The sequence below is a fragment of the Ictalurus furcatus genome, chromosome 24, assembly GCF_023375685.1.
Source record: "Ictalurus furcatus strain D&B chromosome 24, Billie_1.0, whole genome shotgun sequence".
Classification (NCBI taxonomy): Eukaryota; Metazoa; Chordata; class Actinopteri; order Siluriformes; family Ictaluridae; genus Ictalurus; species Ictalurus furcatus.
In genome coordinates this window covers 8,019,848-8,042,828 of record NC_071278.1, presented here as the reverse complement: position 1 = coordinate 8,042,828, position 22,981 = coordinate 8,019,848, and the positions used below count along the sequence as shown (strand labels likewise).

The window sequence follows — 22,981 nt, the reverse complement described above, 5'->3', positions numbered from 1 at the left end:
ACATGTTTGAGATTTAATGAAATTATGTGTATTAGCTTGGCGATGAGGATCTGTCACGCACCAATCACACAAACATTCGTCCAAAGACTGATCGTTGATTGGCCAGTCATTCCTGTTGCCAGCTGACCTTTCCATTTGAGATCAAGCCACCTCTCTGTTTTGATTTGGGTTTTTATCGGTCAGCGCATAGACCTCTCACCATTGTTTTTACATTCATTCTGGCATGTCACCTAAATGCCTTTTTACGTTCATTTGGCTTAAGGTGCTTCACGAAAACACTTGGACACAGCACATAAGGATTTCTAGGGTAGGGAAAACCCTGCAAGAAAGTGATAGTGTAACTCAGTGGTTCTCAACACGGGGGCATGGAGAGATTGGAAGGGGGGCATAAATTGTTTTCAAGAAAAAAAAAACACAGACAGGGCATCATTTGGGTACTCAGTATATTGTATTACTTTTCAAATATAATGTGCATAAATGAAAAACTCTGTGTTCCCTCTCCCTCTGCATTTTCTTTTTGCTGGGGAGAGGCGGAGGTTAGCCTGACTTTTATGTAGCTGTCAGTGCAGAAAAGTGTTGCCAACTTAGCGACAACTTAGCGGGGGTTGTGCCACATGATAGGGGAGGCTTGGGAGGGCTTTAGTTAAAAAAAGGTTGAGAACCTCTGGTGTATCTCATACTTTTTGTTTATTAATTACATTCCACTGTAATACATTAGAATTTTTTTTTTTATAGTTTATTACATAGCTTGGTATATAAAACATTTCATGCATTTATAAACCTATTTAAATTGTCCCCTTAAAATATGTTTGCCATGAGAATGCTGAAGGTTAATAACTAGATTGATATACAGTGCCCTTCACGAATATTGGCACCCTTGGTAAATATGAGCAAAGAAGGCTGTGAAAATTTGTCTTTATTATATAACCTTTTGATCTTTAATTTAAAAAATTCACAAAAATGCTCTGCTCTCATGGATTTCAAACAACTGCAAACAAAACAATTTTATCCAAAAAAAAAAAAAAAAAAAATATATATATATATATATATATATATATATATATATATATATATATATATATATATATATATATATATATATATAAGTGTATAAAATATATAAATATAGGTGTGCAACTATTATTGCCACCCCTATGAATTAATAAGAAAAGTATATTTTAAGTATATTACCATTGATATTTTAGGACTAGGAACAGGAAATCGTTTAACCATGACTTATATCTGTTACACAGAGGTATAAATATAAGGTAAACAGGCCAAATTACCTTAGTCATTCATAACAATGGGTGAGACCAAGGAATATAGCTGTGATGTGCGGCAAAAGGCTGTTGAGCTTCACACAATGGGAAGTGGCTATAAGAAAATAGCACAAGCATTGAAAATGCCAATTTCCACCACCAGGGCAATAATTAAGAAGTTCCAGTCAACTGGAAATGTTATGAATCAACCTGGAATTGGATGTGTGTCTATATCGTCTCAACGCACTGTGAAGAGGATGGTTCGAGTGGCCAAAAAATCTCCAAGGATCACAGATGGAGAATTGCTGAAGTTAGTTGTGTCTTGGGGTCAGAAATTCTCCAAAACTACAATCCGAAGTCACCTACATCACCACAAGCTGTTTGGAAGAGTTTCAAGAAAAAAGCCTCTTCTCTCATCCAAAAACAAACTCAAGCGTCTTCAGTTTGCCAGACACTACTGGAACTTCAAATGGGATCGGGTTCTATGGTCAGATGAAACCAAAATAGAGCTTTTTGCAATAAACACCAGAGGTGGTTTTGGAGAGGTAGAGAGAGGTAGCCATATGGAAAAGTCCCTCATGTCCACGGTTAAATATGGTGGTGGATCTTTAATGTTTTGGGGCTGTTTTTCTGCCAGAGGACCTGGACATTTTGTTAGGATACATGGCATCATGGACTCTATCAAATATCAACAGATATTAAATGAAAACCTGACTGCCTCTGCCAGAAAGCTTAAAATGGGTCATGGTTGGATCTTCCAGCAGGACAATGATCCAAAACATACATCAAAATCAACAAAGTCAAGGTCCTGCCATGGCCACCCCAGTCCCCTGACTTGAAACCCATAGAAAACCTGTGGGGTCAACTGAAGAGGAGAGCATGGACTTCGAAACGTGAAGGATCTGGAGAGATTCTGTATGGAGGAATGGTCTCTGATCCCTTGACATTTATTCTCCAACCTCATCAGGCAGAAGGAGAAGACTCAGAGCTGTTATCTTGGCAAAGTGAGGAAGCACAAAATATTGACTAAAAGGGTGCCAATCATTTTTGCACACCTATATTTAACAAAGATTTTTTTATATATAAACCTGTGTTGTGTTTGCAATTGTTTGATATCCATGAGAGCAGAGTATTTTTGTAAAAATTTTTTAACAAAGATCAAAAGGTTAAATAGTAAAGACAATTTTCAAAGCCTTCTTTGCTCATATTTACCAAGGGTGTCAATATTAGTGGAGGGCATTGTATGCACAAATTAAACCATAACTACAGTTCCCATAACCTAAAACAGTTGTTAAACTAGAATACTTGTTTCCATTTGCTTCACCATGGTGGAGCACATGTCAGGGAAATAGAGGAGTTCTAGATGTCATGGGAATGTCAAGTGATAACATTAGCTAGCCAGTTTTACAGCTTGCACATTTGGAAAGATACCATCGATGCTGAAAGGTATATACAGGTTTTAGAGCAACATACACTTCCATCCAGATTCCATCCCATCTTTACTTCTGAGAGACTCTGCCTCTCTAAGATACTTTTTTTTTTTTTATAACCAGTCATGTTACCGACCTGTTGCCAGTTAACCTAATTAGTTGCACTTATTTTCCAGCCTTTTGTTGCCCCGTCCCAACTTTTTTGAGGCATGTTGTGGCCATCAAATTAAAAATTACCTTATTTTTTTCTTAGAATGGTACATTTCCTCAGTTTAAACATTTGCTATGTTTTCTATGTTCTATTGTGAATAACATATGAGATTTGCAAATCATTGCATTCTGTTTTTATTTACATTTTACACAGTGTCCCAACTTTTTTGAAATTGGGGTTGTACAAACCAACCCATACATGAAGTGACAACAGTTGCGATAATGCTCATTCACCATGGAGCAGACATTTTGGCAAAATGTATGGTTTGACATTTGTGCGTATATGACAAATGAAGCATGCAACCGAACGTGACAGCAAATGTGATGAGAGCTACACTTCCAATCAGAAGTTTTAAACATCTGGAGTTTCCTTTTTATGCTAAATCAAAACAGAATATGCAGAATTGCATTTAAAATGAGGAAGAACATTTTCGAAGTGCTTCATTACTAACCAGCAATGTCTTGGATCCTAATCTGACTTTAAACTAGTGCTATATTAAAGTAGGTGCACTTGGACGGTGAGCTGGCTGAGCCTAAAAGGCTCACACTCAGTGGTAGTATCAAATATATGACAAATAAATATGGTGCCTAATTACAATGATCAAGATGTTAACATTTACCCATTTAAAATTTCTTTATTCTCTCATACTTATTTCTCCTTTTATTATTATTATTAATTGTAGCGTATTTAAACTGAGTCAATAGGGTGTTCAACACAACTTACAACACTAGCAGGGAAGGAAAATGTAATGCACTGTAAATACACTATATGCCTTATAAAACAATAATAGTTGGCATAAATAACATTACATATTGCTTTAGTTTTAGAATTATTTAATAAAATATTTTCATAGTTTTCAAAGATCTATGATCTGTGTAATAGCTCAATGTAGACTTCATTTGGGGTTTTATCTAATCTAATGTCTATAATATTTGAGTGTTGAATTCCACTTCCAATAATCTCTCAAAATCAACCATTTAGTGTCCAATCCCCTCAGCTGTAGCTTCAGTCTGTTTTTCTTTCTTTTTTCTTTTCTCTTTTTTTAATTACAGAATTGCAGAGAGTTTAATTAGTGTAAAGAAACTCTCTAATCAGGATGGCCCAAGAGAATAGATGATTGACTGATTCAGATTAATTACAAAGTTGTTTCATACCTAATAGATGTAGTGTAATTTAGTACTGATAGCGTGATTGCACTCTCTTGCATTATGGAGTCATTAGGGTGGTACTTAATGCATAATATATTCATAGCAGAAATTTATATCAGCATTTGAATAATAATGATACACTGTCTGGTGAAGAGACCTGGGTTAATTAATCCAAGATAATTATCATTATCTGTTTTATTAAAAATACAGCTTAGTCCAGTGAAACAAAATACACTGTTAGCCAGATCCACTGCCATTTTTACCCCTTAAAGTCCTAGCTTATTATTCAGTTAGTTACAGTAAGACCATTATTCAGTGAATATTATGAATGATTATGTAACTACACTGAAATCATCCCTCCAGGATTTTGTTCCCTGATTTTGTTACATATTTTACCCAGGTGTTCCCTTTCAAAGAGAACTCAACGTTGCATGAGCTTCATGCTATGGGAATGAGAAAACCCACTCTGTCATACTGAGGGTATGGCCTGTTCAAAAAGGTCCGAGCCCAAGGATCACTGCATCGCATGCAGTGACCCACAAGCGAGACCCGCTGCCGCATAGGCTTTGCCAAGCAACGCGGAGGTGGCCTTACATGGCTTGGATGGCAAAGCTGGCCCCCCTAAATTCCCTGCCATCGATGGAGAGAGGTACTGTACGTTCCCCACGATGGCCGAATAACCTGACATCGCAGGGTTATAAACACTGTTGGTGTATGGTTTTCTCCAGAAGAGCAATATTTCATCATGCACTTCTTTAAAAAAGGGGTGTTTTCTAGGGTGTGAGACAGATCTATTTTCACTGGGGAGATAGCGCTCATCCAGCCTGCTACGAACCACTTCCTCTTCCTTGGGCCAGTCTAAATTCAGTTTCTCTACAGCCCGAGTAATCACTTCAAGCAGCTCCTTTATATGCTTGAGAACTGCTCTCTGTTTTTAGTGCAGTGGCTCCCCGCTCTGGCTCCTCGGAGTCATAGAGGGTTGGTTGACTCTCCATACCAGAAGGAGGACTCGCGAAGTAAGCTCCAAAACCCGTAAGTGGAGAGTCGGACTTGAAGACAGAGTATTCATGTACGCCTCCTCTTCCAGATCCTTATGGGATCCCTAGGACATGAGCCACGGCAACGGCCGGCCCAGATCCATGAGGCTACGAAACCCAACTCCCTTCAGCCGAGAAGAGAGCGAGCCATGAGTGGAGCTGCTGGATTGTAAAGCGTTCACAATGTACACAGTTAGCCCGCTCAAGGTCCGCTGTGGCATGCTCCAGCCCCTGACACTTCTTACTTATTTTTTTTTTAAATAGAGAGGAAGTGAAGAGTTTTTTGTGAGTGTTTACACAAATGGTCGACATGCAGTCTTGGCTGAAGTTAATAAGGATGACGTGGTTTACAGGCGCTGTTTTATAATCACACGACGCGCAAAAATCCATGTCACCTGACCACGGCAGGCCTATAAATAGGTGTAATTTCACACAGACATTAGATACCAGTCACGCATGTGGGTGCTTCGCACAGCGTGAAGCTCACGCAGCATTGAGTTCCCTTTGAAAGGGAACAGTTTTGTGTAATTGCAATTTTGCCAATTCAAGTAGTTTTCTGCAAAAAAGCACAAAAAAACTCTGCAAATTGCATCATAAACTTTGAAAAAACCTGCGGCAAAATCAAGTATTTTTGGCTACAATAATCACAAAAAGCTCTGCGAAATCCTGCATGGACCGTGAAACTAATAGGAAAGGTATATATAGGTAAGGAAAGGTATATCACCATTATTGATATATTTTTAATATATTCACATTCTGTAATATATTACATATTGTTGTTGACTGTACATATTATAAGTTTCCCAAAGTGCAGAAGTGCAAAAAAAAATTATTGTAATAGGTTTTAATTTGACATGGTTATAGAACGACTTTCCAGATATAGAACAGATATTGCTTTAATACCTGCCTCCACTGTACTCAGGTCATATTGGTCCACTCCATGAATCTCTGGAGTCGTAGTGGCTTCTGACACAGACCTTCATTTTTCCCCCACTGTAATCAGTATTATAAAGCTTAATACATTAAGCTATTATCAAAACACAAAAAGCAACAATACCACAGATATTCCTGAAGTTCTGTCTGCTCAATTTTTCCCACCCTCTGTGATAACTTCTTTATTTGACAGCATATTTTAAAGCTACAGGATTTAAGAGCTTGAGATTTCATCCTTGCAGATAGAAAAATGCTTTTACAAACCACTTGGAGAAAACATTTTGTAACACTGGTTGCACTGATTAATCTCAAGGCTGTGAGTGCACACACTCGGATAGAATTCAAGGCTGTGTCCCAAACCACACAATGCATACTAAGTAGTATGGTCTACTTAGTAATGACACCAATGCATCACAGATACCATGGTATAACTATGCCATTCTGCAAGGTAACATCGTAAACAGCACATATCTGACAGAACAATCTAGCCTATGTTCTGTAATCGTACAGTGTTCTGTATGTATTGGACCATAGACTGAATTTAGGCTACAAATAATGAAGCTCTGCACTTTTAAGCCAGTTAACTCAAGCTAACATACTAAAATATAGTATAGAAAACAAAACTACATTTCCTGGTCATGTCTAATGTTTGTGTTTGAGCTTAGGGTCAAATCATTCACTCTAGCATCATATGATGGAGCTTTAAATATAAAAATGCAGAGAAACACACCAACACTTCCTGTTTGTCAATCAGTCTCCTATTATGAGTTCTGTAGTTCAACTGAGCTAAGATACAAATAATATATGATTAAATCATCCACCCTATATGGCCAAAAGTTTGTTGACACCTGAACATTTCACCCATATGAAGGTTTTCCCCAGACTGTTGCCACAAAGCTGGAAGTGCCCAGTGGTATAGGATGTCTTTTGTATGCTGTAGCATTACAATTTCCCTTCGCTAGAACTAATAGGCCCAAACCTGTTCCAGCATGACCATGCCCCTGTGCACAAAGCGAGCTCCATGAAGACATGGATGCCAAGGTTGAAGTGGAACAATTCAAGTGACCTGCACAGAACCCTGACCTCAACCCCACTGTACACACCAAGGCCTCCTCATCTAATATCAGTGCCTGATCTCACTCATTATATCTGATGCTGTCACGCTGTCACTCCCATCTGTTTACTCTCTCTCTCTTTCTTGCTCCCTCACACACCCCCCTCTCTCTCTCCGTCCCCCCTCTTTCTCCCTCTCTCTCTCTTCCTCTCTCTCTCTCTCTTCCTGTCTCTCTTTCTCTCTCTCTCTTCCTCTCTCACTCTCTCTCCCTCCCCCCCCTCACCCTCTCTCGATTGACTACAGCTTTTGAATTTTTATTTTATTAATATACAAATGAACGTTTCATTTTAGAGACCACTGATATTGCCCTTTAATCTGAAAACATGCCCTACATGTAATAAATATTAGTAATTAAGTGTTCAGAACTTCCTCATATGTGTTCCGCATTACAACAGCAGGAATATTTCACCTACAAAAATGTTCAAGACAAGTATATAGTCTATAGCTATATAGAAATCCAGTATATAGAAACCAGTAATTATCTGAATCTATTACTCTCTGTTTTATGCACTGTAGTTCATGACTTGTAATATGGAGTTTAATTTTTAAAAAAATTGCCAGATGCTCAGGAAGTCACATACAATCATCCTGTTTTAATGTGTAGAAATTAGTAATCATACACATCTGATTCCTTCTGTTTTTTTCCCATTAGAAATGGGAATTATTATAGCTAGCAGCTGTTAAGAGAGAGTGGATGTCTTTTCACACAGAGGGCATTGCCTCTACAGTCAGAGTGATGCAAGCCAACTGTGGCAGTCTCAGATGTATTGGATATGATGGTTATGATTCATTTAGTACTTAACATTAATTTAGCAAATGGCTTGCCATCAAGTGTGCCATCAAGGCTCCTCAGGTAAAATTAAAAAAAAGTTACTCAATAATTAAATAAATTAAATAATTAAATCATTGCTTGAATTTTTGAATAGTTTACACTTTTATTTACTGTATTTACAAAGTGTACACAAATTGTTTTAGTTCTATGCCTACGGGCAAACTAAGAACTAAGAGGCTAGTTTTGGGTGTCAATATTTAAATTAGTCAAATTTGCTTGTTTTTTTTTATTTTATTTTATTTATTTTTTAAATACCAAACAAGAAAAAGACCAATAATTTTTACATTAGAGAGTTCATTAAAAATAGTTAAAATACATTTATCAAAATAGTAATCTTTATTTGCTGCTCTAATACGTACATAAATAATCATTGTTTATCAGCTGCACAAATGTAAAAAATGTGTTAGTGTTACTTGACACTTGGATAACATGAGTAGGCCTAATGAGCATACAAGGTCAGTTTTCTTCAGTGCGAGGTCAGAAAAGCCACCCACTGAATACCACTGTTTTCATTCTCGCAGAGACTAAAGTGAATGTTAGACACCCCCTCACAGCATAAACAGCTTATATAAGGAAGCACAGTTCACTCGTCATCTATAATTTAAAACTATAGTAAGCCTTCATCTCTCTGTACTACATGTTAAGCATAAACACCCCCTGGGGTGAGACATATCTGAAACCCTAATAGCTGCCATTAGCTCCAGAGTGCCTCAGATGATTTGAACTGAAGAGATTTAGCCAAGATTTCACTTAGAATTGACTTTACAGAAGCTTTTAAATGAAGTAATGCTCCACACAAGCCTGAGAGCGGCAATGTTCTTATTGATCTCTGTCAATTTATCACCTCTTCTTACTGCTTCATTTAAAGTGTCCTGTTTAATGATTAGCTGATTTGGCTGGATTTTAAATAACGCTCTCAAAGTACAACCTGGCCATATAGCTCTTTTTTTGTTTTCATATAACATGTTATAATTACTTTGATATTGCTAATCTCATCACACAAATTGACTAGAAGACCATCAGATTCAGATGCTCCGATTGACTGGCTGCCAATGGGTATCGGCTGATAATCATATTCCATGACTCGCATTCTATCGGTAGTCTCTAAATCTGGCCGATCTCATGAACCGATCACAATTTGATGACGTAAAACATGTGAGGATGTAAAACACATGATGACGTTAAACTTTAGCGCCGCAGTCATGTCCTCAGCAGTGCGGAATTATTACGAGGTCTCAAGAAACAATGAAAAATTCGCCATTTGCTGTGTATTTTTAAAGGCCTATTGAAATGTTCATGTTTAAATGAATATTTGTTGTGCTTATTTATTTGATTCTCAATTAAAATAACAATCTACAACATTACTGTAAACAATATAACCAAGGCAACATCTGTGGTATTACTTTATCTAAAAAAAAAAAAGGTTAAGAGTGACGGTAAACAGAAAGCTTACACATCACTTATATAAAGCTTTAACAATCGGGATCGGGAGATCATGATGACAAGAAATTGGTGTCGGCTGAAAACATCCTGATAGGCACATCCCTACGTGAGATGCACATCTGCCTCTGGAAGCTCATGCCCATTTTCAGGCACAATTAGGCCACATTCTACTTGACAAGGCTTGTGTGTGCATGTCTTAACATATAAAGTGTGCTTATGCATTTGAGGGCAGATCACAGAAAATTGGAAGTTAGCACAAAAAAGGGTGGAGAAATGGGATTTGAACCCTCACACATAATCTGTTCAATATAAATGTTCTGTTCACCTGCCTCCAAAAACCAGGTGCAAAGTAGCACCAGTGTTAAACAGTGTTTGCTAGAGTGTATTTTGTGTGTGTGTGTTTTCCTAGTAACATCACGTTTACCATTGCAGTCGTAAACCCCAACTACTCATCTATGTCTAGACCAAACCACATCACATCACCAATCACATGATTTTGAATCAAGCACACTTAAGTAACTCACTGTAAATTTGCTGTCTTGCTCATGCCTTTTGACAGTGATGTTATTAAAACTTTTGTATTGCTATTTGCTTTACTGGTTTGATTTTTGAGTTGAAAAATCACTCTGGCCTTCCATTCTTGCAAAATAAACCTGCGCTTGTATCTTATCTGCACATGATCTGACACAGATTGCTTATTGATGAAAAATGTGTAATAATATGAAACAGGTTTAGGATCATGGTGAAATAACTATTTAGGCAAACTGTACATTTTAATTCTGCTTATCCATTGGGCTGCTTCTGTCATACACATCTGGGAGTCCAGGTCATACCACATATGTCACAAACACATTAATCTCACATCTCACAAAGAAATGCAACAGTTCAAACAGGAAATTTGACATTGTCTTTGTTATTACAGCTGCAGTTGATGACAAGATAAAAAAAAGTACAGTTTAATTACTTACTTTTATACAAAGTAGCATATCTGTACATTGTGTTTTTTTTTATTATTTAATAAACTTCGAGATTATTTAATGCTAAATCAGCCATATTAATTCCCTCTATATCATTTAATTTAATTTTATTTTTTTAAATGAGAGTCTTCATTATTAAAACATGTATCTCTTCATTATTGGACTTTTTTTTCTTGATGGCTATTTGTGGTTGACCGTTTCCATTTTACTGCAGTTTGCACCTCATGCAGAACACATTTAGTAGGGGGTCCAAACTGCGTTTTGCATAATGAGTTACAGTCTTAGTAAACTGAACATTAATGTCAGTTGCACTGGGGTAACGTTTTGCATTAAACGTATATACAGTACGTCTGAACCTTAGTATGATCTATTGTTCACAATATGGATATGGACCAACCAAAAAACAATAAGATGATGCAAAGACTCCCACATTAAGATCGCCTAAGAAAGGGTGCAAAGTGTAAAAAGAAACAAAACAAAAATAAAAAAAAGACAGCATTTGCTTGACGATGCTTTGGTGAGGTAGCAGTAACTAAGTCACATTATGTTTTTATGACAGGGGAGGTCATTCAAAGCAATATATCCAACTTCTGTCAAAAGTGCTGGCTTGAAACTTTAGTGTGTGTTATGTTTGTTATTGATAGACCATGTAGAAATGGGGATATAGCATAGTATAAAGTATATAGAGAGCTTTTTTAAAACTTTACATAAAAAAACTGTATGTATTTTAGATCACTGTAGCATAACTATATTGTGTTGCCAGAAAAGTGTGTTGTGAATCAGTTTAATCCTTATGTTTATGGACACTTGTTAATTGACATAATAGGCATGCATTATAGTGCTAAAGTTCCCATTATCAAAACAGCCCAAAAATATAGCTGGAGTATTGTAAAACTTGTCAAATAAAAGCATGACACTAAACCAAGATACTTAGTAAAGAATAGACTAAACCAAATAAACAAAACTGGCACCAAATTCATATTCACCTAAGAGAAAAGCAATAGTATAGACAGTTAACTTTGGCACAGATGTGTGCTAAAACCATTATTTGTCTTTGGCAGGTTTGCTAAGCCATTGCTTCACATAAGTGCTAAAACATGTGCAGCCGCAGGCCCACATATCTAATAACAACTTTCTTAAGCCACAACTTTTAAATAGAGTGTGCGAGCATCAAATTAAAGTGTACTTTTTGTTTTAAATGAATTCATTAGTATCATTTTCTGCTAACCTGAAACATTTGCTTTCTCATTTGGTTTTATTTGTTTATGGAAATGGACTACCCCACAGGGCATCTAGTATTATTATTATTTTATTATTAGATTTTCAAGTTGTTGTTTTTTTCATCTTTATACTGCATGGAGACATTGAGATCTTTGGATCTAGAAACTGCAAGAATTTCTAATTATTGTTTTCACTATTTTTGGCAGTTGACCATGATGTATGATTGTTAATTCAACTACAGTGCTATTGGTCCAGTATTGATTATCCTTTGTAATTCAAATCAGTTTCCCAGAATCTCAATTTATTTGATTAATTGGATTTATGCATTTCTTTAATGCAATTTATGCATTGCTCTGCTTCCACATGATTGGCTGTTTGGGTGTATAAGTGTGGCTGGTGAGCTATGATAAATGTGTTTCATAGAAGTTATTCCATGATATTTATACAGCAGTAGTTGATATCATGACTCACAGGTATAGGTTGAATTGATTGACTGCTATAACCGATAGCTTTGCACTATGGATACGTAAGCACTTACCATTACCTGAGTGCTTAAAACATAGTTTCTCAATTATTTGACATTATGGGATATAGGTTCCTCTCAAAGCCTAAGTGGTTAAAATGGAAATTGATAGCTCTGGCCATTGTAATGCAATGTACTGTTCTGAGCATGACCTTGTCATATTTTATATGACATTTTATAATAAGAATTTATATACATTTTCCAGTTGAAGGTTTTCAGAAGATGTTTCATCTGTAGCTTGCATGAGCTGTGTACTCCTAACTATCATAGGAACGTACTGCATCTGGCCTTGCTCTCAAAGCATTGTGAGTACTGTAAACATGATAATGTCCTATGAGCTGAATTATAATGAACCTATGCTGAGGTGTATCATAGATATAAGTCTTACCAACATGTGGCGCAGAATTAGCTAGTACTTCGTGGAATCTTTTTAATATGGCTAGTAACATGGTTCATTACCTCATTTCAGGGTTTTCTTCAATGATTCTTCAGTGATTCTGTTCATAATGCCTGCCTAGCACCAGTCCATAGCAAGAAAGATAGGATTGCATCCTCATTAAATTGAGAACTCTATTTGGTACCTGTCAGTTTAAACACATCCAGATATATCTCAGAACATCTCACTGTTTGGTTTCAGGGAAATAATTTTTTTTGATAACAGCTTTACTGTGTGCATAACCAGCAGAAACCAGCATGTTGACTGACTCTGAGGAAGGAATTTTGGTAATTTTGTAGAAATATCAAAACTGGAAATCCAGTATTCCTTCACAATATTTTGAAAAAAAAAAAAAATTGCCATCACCCTCAACCCGAACATTCACAGAGGAAGTCTGCAATATATAGGACATGATATATTGCATCTTCTGAAATAAAACAGTTTAGTATTTCTAAAGCTACACTTTTAAACATTTGGTTAGTGGACTGGACAGTTGATTACTGTATATGACTATATACAGTCATGTGAAAAAAAATAAGTACACCCCATGGAAATTGTTGGCTTTTTTGACATATTTGGACAAGCAAACATTTGAACCTCTTTGAAACAGTACATATTAATGAAGATTATATACTTTAACAAACACAAGGAAAATGAACTTTTCAATCATTTATTCAACAGACATATCAATAAAGGTGATAATCTTCTGTGGAAAAAGTAAGTACACCCTTGGCCTCAGAAGCTAGTATTGCCCCCGTTAGCAGAAATAACTTCTTGAAGGCGTTTTGCATTATTGCCCACCAGGCTTGCTGGAATTTTTGACCACTCTTCTATGCAATATTCTTTCAGTTAAAAGATGTTTGAGGGTTTTCTTGCATGTTTCAAATCCCCCCACAACATTTCAATGGGATTCAAATCCAGGCTTTGACTAGGCCATTCCATAACCCTCCATTTCTTCTTTTTGAGCCATTCCTTGGTGGATTTGCAAGTGTGCTTAGGATCATTATCCTTTTGAAAGGTCCACTTTAGGTCCACTGAAATGCTTCACTGTTGATATGAGGTGTTTGTCCTGAAAAGCTGTCTTTGGTCTGCACCAAACATGTCTGCTGTTACTGTGACCAAACAACTCCATCTTTGATTCCTCTGTCCAGAGCACATTATTCCAAAAAGCCTGGTCTTTGCCTATAACTTCTTGCAAAGGCTTTTTCCTGGCACCCCTCACGTGCAGGTCAAATTTATGCAGTCTCTTTCTGATTGTAGAACCACGCACTTTGACACCAACAGTTGCAAGACTTACTAGTAGATCCTGTGATTCAGTTTTGGGGTTCTTGCAACTTCTTTTTGCATCAGACGTTCTGCTCTTGGGCTGAATTTGCTGGGACGACCAGTCCTGGACAAATTGTCAGTTGTTTGAAATTTGCACCATTAGTAGATGACTTTACTTACAGTGGAATGTTGTATTTCAAATAATTTGGAGATGTTTTTAAATCACTTGCCATACACCTAGACATCCACAACCTTTTTTCTGAAGGCCTTACAGAACTCTATAGATCTTCATGACACCACACAACTCAATAACAAAGGGAACACCAGACACTAGATATGAGAGGAGTATAAATAAGACAGGTTCCACCTGTACTCCCTAAGCAGGTTCTAATCACTGGCACCTGATCTTGAACACCTGAATTATATGGTGTTTTATGGATGAGAAGGTGTGATAAATGTAGGGGTGTACTTACATTTCCATGTGACTGATCTGTTTGACTCCATGAATATGTCCCACTGAAAAATCATGACAGAATGGGCAATCCTGATGTACACACCAGCACTTGATTGAGTCAAGGAAACAGGCAGGAGTCGAACTTCAGGCAAAAAAATGCAGGGCAATCAAAATCAAAACGAAGGGCAGAAGTAAAAAAAAAAAAAAAAGAAGAAGAAGTAAGAAACAGGAATAATGAACAGAGAAAACACTTAGGAATATGCACTGGAATAGCCAAACCTCACAAAGATCCATGAATGAACTGGTAAGTGAGGGTTAACAGGAAAAACTTGAGTTTAATAGGCAGGTGAATGAAAGTGAGCTAATGTCAGGATTCAATCAAACTGTGGATTGGTGGTGGATTCAGATGTGAGCCTGATGTTTGTGTGTGTGTGTGTGTGTGTGTGTGTGTGTGTGTGTGTGTCCTTGTTTCAAGATTTATTTGTGTTGCATATGCACTATAATCTCATACATTTAAATTTACAGTGAAACCACTGATTTTATCCATTCAGTGTTAGCTGCATATAGTAAATGCTTTTAAAGTGACAAATGTCATTATGTAAGGGTGGGCAAACATCCTCTTTCCTATTCCCATCTCTATTTTGAAGAAAAAAATGTAGTGCACTTGGTTTGAGAAGCACATCTTCAACAGAAGATGGAGTGTGAATACTAACACTTTAGAACAGGAGTGTGCTTCAGAAGTGTTGTGACTGTGCCTTTTGTACCCTTTTGTGCTTTATAGGTGCCTTCTTCTTTCTTCTTCATTCTCAGTCCCCTCTCTCACTCTCTCTCTCTCTCTCACACACACACACACACACACACACACAATGATGGAAAACACTCACTCTGTCTTATTGTATTACAATGCCCTCTACTAATATTGGCACCCTTGGTAAATATGAGCAAAGAAGGCTGTGTTAAATTGTCTTTATTGTTTAACCTCATCCTGCTGGAAGATCCAGCCATGACCCATTTAATGTTTCTGACAGAGGCAGTCAGGTTTTCATTTAATATCTGTTGATATTTGATAGAGTCCATGACGCCATGTATCCTAACAAAATGTCCAGGTCCTCTGGCAGAAATACAGCACCAAAACATTAAAGATCCACCACCATATTTAACCGTGGGCATGAGAAACTTTTCCCATATAGCTACCTCTCTGTGTGCGACAAAACCACCTCTGGTGTTTATTACCAAAAGCGCTATGTTGGTTTCATCTGACCATAGAACCCGATCCCATTTGAAGTTCCAGTAGTGTCTGGCAAACTGAAGACACTCGAGTTTGTTTTTGGATGAGAGTAGAGGCTTTTTTCTTGAAACCCTTCCAAACATCTTGTGGTGATGTAGGTGACTTCGGATTGTAGTTTTGGAGACTCTCTGACCCCAAGACACAACTAACTTCTGCAGTTCTCCAGCTGTGATCCTTGGAGATGTTTTGGCCACTCAAACTATCCTCTTCACAGTTTGTTGAGACAATATAGACACACGTCCAATTCCAGGTTGATTCATAACATTTCCAGTTGACTGGAACTTCTTAATTATTGCCCTGATGGTGGAAATAGGCATTTTCAATGCTTCTGCTATTTTCTTATAGACACTTCCCATTGTGTGAAGCTCAACAACCTTTTGCCGCACATCACAGCTATATTCCTTGGTCTGTGTGTTACCTCATATCTATACCCCTGTGAAACAGAAAGTCATGGTTGAGCAATTTGAAATATAATTTATATATATATTTTTAAATATCAATGGGAATATACTTCAAATATATATATATATTTTTTTCATATGAATTAATAGGGGTGCCCATAATTGTTGCACACCTATATTTAACAAAGATTTTATTTTGATAAACCTGTGTTTTCAATTGTTTGATATTCATGATAGCAGAATTTTTTTGTGTGAATGTTTTCATCAAAATATCAAAAGGTTAAACAATAAAGGCATTTTTTTCACATCATTCTTTGCTCATATTTACCAAGGGTGCCAATATTAGTGGAAGAAACATGGTCCAGGGTTTTGTTTACTGTGCAATAACAGTTTCAGACTGTACAGAAGATAATTTTTTTAATAGTATGATGACTGTTAACCCAGCAGATATGAACCATGTGGTCATACACAATGCATGTTAAAGGCTTTAACTTGAATGTTTATCCCTTTGATGTCCTTTGAGTTCCTCATATATTTGTCATTTACAGGTTACATTAAAAATGTGATGACATTTGTTGTGTTGCAACAAATGTCAGTTTAAATTATTTGTTAAATGCACAAATTATATGTATAGTATAATTTCATTACATGCATCATTTCTGAAAGAGAAAGCATTTCTGAAAATGTGAATGTTTTCATATTATTATTATTATTATTATGATTATTATGCTTGACATTTCGAACAGGACTTCTGTGTAACCTATGAGATGATGGGGATTATCCACTGGCTCACTTAGAACATAAAGTCTTGCTATACAACTGTATGTGTTTGTGCTATTGTGTTTAAGAGTGAGATAGAAAGCGATACAGACAGACAGAGTGAGACAGAATTGTCCCTTCTTTGTTTTTTAAATTAGTAGAACAACTTTGACAGATCACTTATGGCCCTAAAAACCGATTAGACAGTGGAGGCAAAGCCTGATCCATAAGATGATGTGGGCATACAATTTGAAAATTCTCCATCAATTTCAAGGTTAACAGATGAACAGAAGTCCTGTGCTGCTGCTTCTTTATTAATCTTCTCTCTCCCTTCCCTTTCATTTCAGCACACTTTTGCTTTGATTTCCATTTCCAAAGCTCAACGGGAAGTTTACTACTGTTTTAGTTATTATTATTTATTTATTTTTTTGCATTTCATAAGCTTGATGATTCTTTCTTTCCTTAATACTGACAAATTAATTTGTGACCTGTTTCACCTGATTTTTATGTTTTTTGTTTGTTTTGTTTTGTTTTGTTTTTCCTCTTGAACTAGTGAAAAGGTCGGTAGATTTTAAATCTAGAGGAGTAAAATTATTTCCTGGCAAAGACAACAACAACAAGTTTTCTATCTGTGAGTCCACCCTTTGTTACTCTTTTATGGTAAATTTGTGGTATGCTCTTTTTGTTGTTTTTGGCTTGTTTGTTTGTTTGTTTGTTTTTCCTTTTTCACTTTGTTTTGCATTTTTGTGTTGTGTTGTTGGTGTGGTTCATGCTTTCGTCTCGAATTCATTTTTTTCATTGCTTTATTTGGGCATCGTAACTTGCTAATGTTGTTTGCATGAATAGTATCTCTTGCCATCTTCAAACCAGCAGCTTGTGTTTGTGTTAATAGTAGAATGCAGTAGCATTAGCATTGGCACTGTATAGCCCTGAATCAAGTCACTAAAAAAGAACATTTCAGACGCTAGGGATTTCTTATAATTCAAGCAGGTAAGTGCAAAACTGGATGATTTGGGGAGATAAAGATAGTCACAAGAAATTTTAACTAACATACATGGGAAGACCAGACAAGTTGTAGGTATCTTAAAATACCTGGTTTAGTATAAAACGGTGATAAGTAAAATATATTCACTCTACATTTAAATGTAATACCAAACGTTCAAGCAGGAAGGTACACTGGGAAAAAAAATACCTGATAGTTATTTGGTATTTGAGAAAATAGGTAAGTTCAAAAACTTATGTCAGTATAAGAGTGCAATGCAATGAATGTTTTTTTCTGTATGTATCCAGTAAATTCCTGTGTTTAACTTAGTTTGTGTAGATGACTATGATTAGGAAAGTGTAAAGAATGTTTATTTTGTTTACAGTATTAATTGTAGATGTGGAAATAAAAAACAATAAGAGAAGTGAGTTAATTGTAATGGCTCTAATGTTTTGAGGGGATAGATGAGGTCTTTTTCCTTCTTCACGTCATTATTCCCATAGCAACAGCCAGCAATACAAACACTTAATTAGAACGACATCTACACTTATTACTGAAGTGCACTGCAGTTGCTTCTTTGATTCTTCTTCAGATTTATGCTTTTCAACTGCTAACTTTCTACAAGCAAGCAATTAAATTCTCACTGGACTACATCTTCATTCACATTCGCTTCATTTATTTGGACGAAAACCAGACTCACTGACCACATCACCTTTATTCTGAGATGTTTGAAAGATAACATCTTTGCCAAGTAGTTCCAGTTCAACTTCAAAGTCAGCAAAGTCAACAGCCTGTAATATCTCAGTGCAATCATCTCTCTTTAAGTGATTTTCAGAATGTGCAGAGGATTGATCACGATCTAATTTTTTAATTCTGTGTTGTGATTTAATACACAAAGTAAATTCAGTGTTTTAACACACACACACACACACACACACACACACACACACACACACACACACACTTAATTGAGACATTTTTAAATTCATGAGAAATACTAAAAACAAATGCTAACTGCACGTAAGGGGACTTATGAAGACAGCAAAGGCAAAAGAACTGTTTGTTCAAACTCTAAAAAAAAGTAATCACTGTACACAACGATCTGGAACTAACTTCTACAGAGATCTCGGTATTATCCAAAGGCCTATCTGAGAGCCACTCCTAAATTTACTGCTGTTATTGAAAGTAAAAAAAAAATCTGTTGCTTAAGATCCATTGTAATTAGGTCATCCAAACTTCACGAGTTTCTGAAGTCAATGGAAACCATTGACTCATTGGTTCCTAACTTTTTGTACACTCTGTACTGTAGACGGATCAATAGTAACATCACTCCCCAGCTACAGTCTTCCATCCATTCAACTGTTTCTAGTGCCATTTCTGCAGGATATCTAAAATAAATAAATAAATAAATAAAGCCTATATGCAGTAATCTCTAATGAAGTCAGACTGAGAGCTAAAACTCTTTTTTCGATGCATGACTGGAGAATAATCCATACTATGACAGTCTTTTTTTATCAGATTATCAGACTTGTCTTAATACTAAACTGCTACATCCTTAATTCTAGATTTTACTCTCAAGTCAGAGGAGTCAGTATGGGCAATAAAATGGCACCTTCCTATATGAACCATTTAACAATCCACTGTACATGTACCCATACTGTTCCTGAAGTAAACTGATGGAATGTGTCATTGCTACCAACTTACACAAGTGCTCCAGCTTTTCATTTGTTCCTTCTCCACATTTCACTCAATGCAAGCATGATCTTTTTGGACATGTCTCCTCTCATACCACTATCGATGATCATCCTACACACTCATATTAACTTACAGTACAACTATTTCCATCCCAAGCACTGTAAATTTTCCAATCCTTATTCCCAGCTACAGAGACTTGGACTTGCACTGAGATCAAAGATTTCTTCCTGAGAAAAAAAGAGGAACGTGTGATTATTTTTTATAACTTTTGGCTCCCTAAGAAAGTCATAGATGATGCCATGACCTGTGTTAGAACTATTAAGACAACAGATGCACTGACCTTTAAACAATCCACTGCTAAGACAGAGAGAATTCCTTTGGTGCTCACTTTATCATACCACTAATAAAACAGCAATGGACACAGCATTATTGACATCTCAGTTTCCAGTGCCAGTTGTTCCTGTGGGACCAAAAAAAAGAGCTTTTCTACACTCTCAGAACTTGGGAACCCTGTGGAATAAATACAGTGATTTGACAACAACTATTACTTAATCAACTACCATGAACATCAAATGGTTTCACCACCTATAGCCTCAGAACCTTTGCTTGCACAGCTGATGAATTTTATTCTATTTTTCTGTAAAGTTTGTGTACTATGCTGGATGATTCCTACATACAGTACACGTGAGTATATTATCAGTCTAATCAATCTAATTTCAAAGGTTTGTAGTTATCAAGAGTAGATTGTATATTGGTGATTCTTTGAGGTAATATTGACATAATGTCTTCTGAATCATTTTTCCCCTTTCGCCTGAATAACCAGACACAGGATTTCCCAGTTTACTTTCCTGCTTCCATGTCATTATTTTAAATAAATATCCAGTTATGCTGTAATTCCCTCCAAATATCTAGAACCTGTAAGGCATTTTAGTAGCATTTAGTTAACCTGCCTTGCTAGCCACCACAGTTATTTCTCTTACATTTTTTCTCCTTAATAGCTAAAACCTGTCTGGCATTTTAGTGTACTTTAGTTCAGTGGTTCTCAAAGTCCTCATGGCCTCTCAGACAATTAAAATTATTCCTCAATCTCAGCTCATACACCACAGGGACGTGTGCTGCATCTTAGGGACTCTGAGGACTGGTTTGCAAACCACCGCTTTAGTTTTAAATCTGTTTAGGTTCTCTTTTTTTACACAAAATTATTACCCAGTACTGTTACACACACTTACATGAGTAATACCTAGAGCATAGAGGAGCCTGCAAAATTTTACCAAAAATCTATAGTGAAAGTATTTTGGGCACGATTTTTTTTTTTTTTTTTTTTTTTTTTTTACTGTTTGTATAACTGCTTTGAAAGGCGATCTAGACAGTTGAGGTAAAGAGAAAAACTCTGATGTTCTCTGATGACACATACAGATAATAATGTAATGACTTAAATTGACATTTAATATAATATTTCAAGTTATATACAAGAGTCTAAATTCTCCACAAACTCTAAAATAACATGGAATCACTCTACTGCCCTTCACTTTCTCAGTGAAATAACATGTTTTGTGCAGTACAAGATGAGACAAGCTTACTAATATGTGCAGGGTCAGACTGGGTCACTACACATTGAATTGTGGATAGTTGTCTATTAGACTGACCTAAAATTGAACCCTCTTTCTCAGCCATGCTGCTAACAAGTCAAGTAGAGACAAGGGCATTGAAACAGAAAAACTCACATAATATTATCTTCAATTCTTTGCACATTTGCACTTGGGATAGCAGTTGTACTTTATTGTATGGGTTGTGTGTTATTGCACTCTAAATCCACAGACAGTAATGGAAGGCATCGTCTTCAGTCAGAGATAAAAATGCTTTATTGTGCTCAGTTAGTGTGATATCATACAGGTAACTAAAGTTACGTGATTACTTTTATACTGACCAATAATCCATCACAGACTTTTTTATGGCCACAAGCACAGTTCAGCAGAGCTTTACTGAAAAGCTTTATTTACTATGACTCTCAGGGCAGCTGGCTATCAAATTTCTAAGGGATTTTATAAGCATCTGATCGGTCAGAGTTTCTTATAGCACTGGAGGAGAAGTACCATTCATGGTAAATATGTAATCTGTTTAATGCTTCCATTACATGTAATAATTAATTTGTTACCACTTTCTATGACGACCATATACACATATACACATATACATATACACAGTCATGCATTCCTAAGGCATTACAAGTTATTATTATTATTAGTAATGAAGATGCATTACACTTTATAACAATGTTTATAATTTATTATGATGTTAGCATGATGCATAATAAGTACTGTTTGTAGCACAACTCTAAGAGCAAAGAAACTCAATATCAGTTATATTAGTCTGTTATTCTCTGTTTATTGCTCTTAATGTCTTAACTTCAACATATTTGACTGTTTACTAGTCAATGGTTTATTGTTATTAATAATGCGCTTGATGCAACTGGAATTAAGACAACTGTGACAAATGTAATAATGTAAATTCTGAACGTTTATTAATTAAGGAATAACACACAATGAGCCATGCTGTTATAGGAATTTAATAGGAATTTAAAATGGATTATTTTTTATGTTCCAGCATGTTCCAATGTCTGTTATTCTGCTTATACCACAGCGATTTGCCAATGATTACTATTTATAATGTAGTAATTAACAACCCTTTGCTCTTTTTACATTTAATGTTATTTAATGACATCCGCAATGCAAGTTAGTTTGTTATTCTGACCGTTACAGAGCGCTGTCATTCAAGACTCCTTCCAGAAATGTCACATAAACCTCTCCTAACAACACATTTTTATAATAAAAAAAAAAAAATCAGTTTATTATTAACCTCACATTATGTGGAGCATCTGCTTTACACGTCCCTGTGTATGAGCTATGTATTAGAGCGAGTGCATTGATATTAACCTGTGATTTATGTTACAACCGGAACTATTGCGAGAGCTGCTGTTGTAGAAAATTAATCAACACCTTCTGATTCAAGAATTCATGAAAACCACATGCTATGCTATAATAACTTTTAAAATCTGGCTCACTTTACTCAAGATCACAAATACAACTTGTCTCTGAAAAATATACGTGTGTTTATAATTAATATCTTTTCATTCATTTACAATTGACAAATAAATCAATTCTATTACTTTTTGCATAACAGACATTGCTATAACATGCAATGCATTTTGCAATATTTATTATGCCTTATAAATGTATTACAGAGCATGTTATCAATGTATTTATAGATCATTATAGATATGACCTTCATAGTACATATTACCATTAATGACTATATTCAAAGTAGTGTTATAAAAATGCTATAATATCATAGCTATCAATGAACAAGGTAGGAATATGCATCGCTTTTTGTGGCTGTGCTTGTTTTCTGTTCATTTGTGTTGTGACAAGTCAGTCCATCACCAAATCAGGTACTGTGTACTTATTGCTGGCCCGTAGCCAGGTTTAACTGATATTAACAGGTGTGTTTATGAAAAATATTGTCTATGAATTCATAAACCATACAGTTTAAATAGCCAGATTTATTATGCTAAA

At 36.0% G+C, this 22,981-nt stretch overlaps 1 protein-coding gene across 1 annotated transcript in view; it reads left to right on the top strand.

Moving 5' to 3' along the window:
• Window positions 1-22,981, top strand: part of csmd3b (CUB and Sushi multiple domains 3b) — a 321,277-nt gene that overhangs the window by 42,222 nt on the left and 256,074 nt on the right. Inside the window, exon 4 of the mRNA XM_053613516.1 lies at window positions 17,286-17,548. Within this exon, the coding sequence (XP_053469491.1) occupies window positions 17,286-17,548 (263 nt within the window). The remainder of the gene's footprint in view (window positions 1-17,285; window positions 17,549-22,981) is intronic.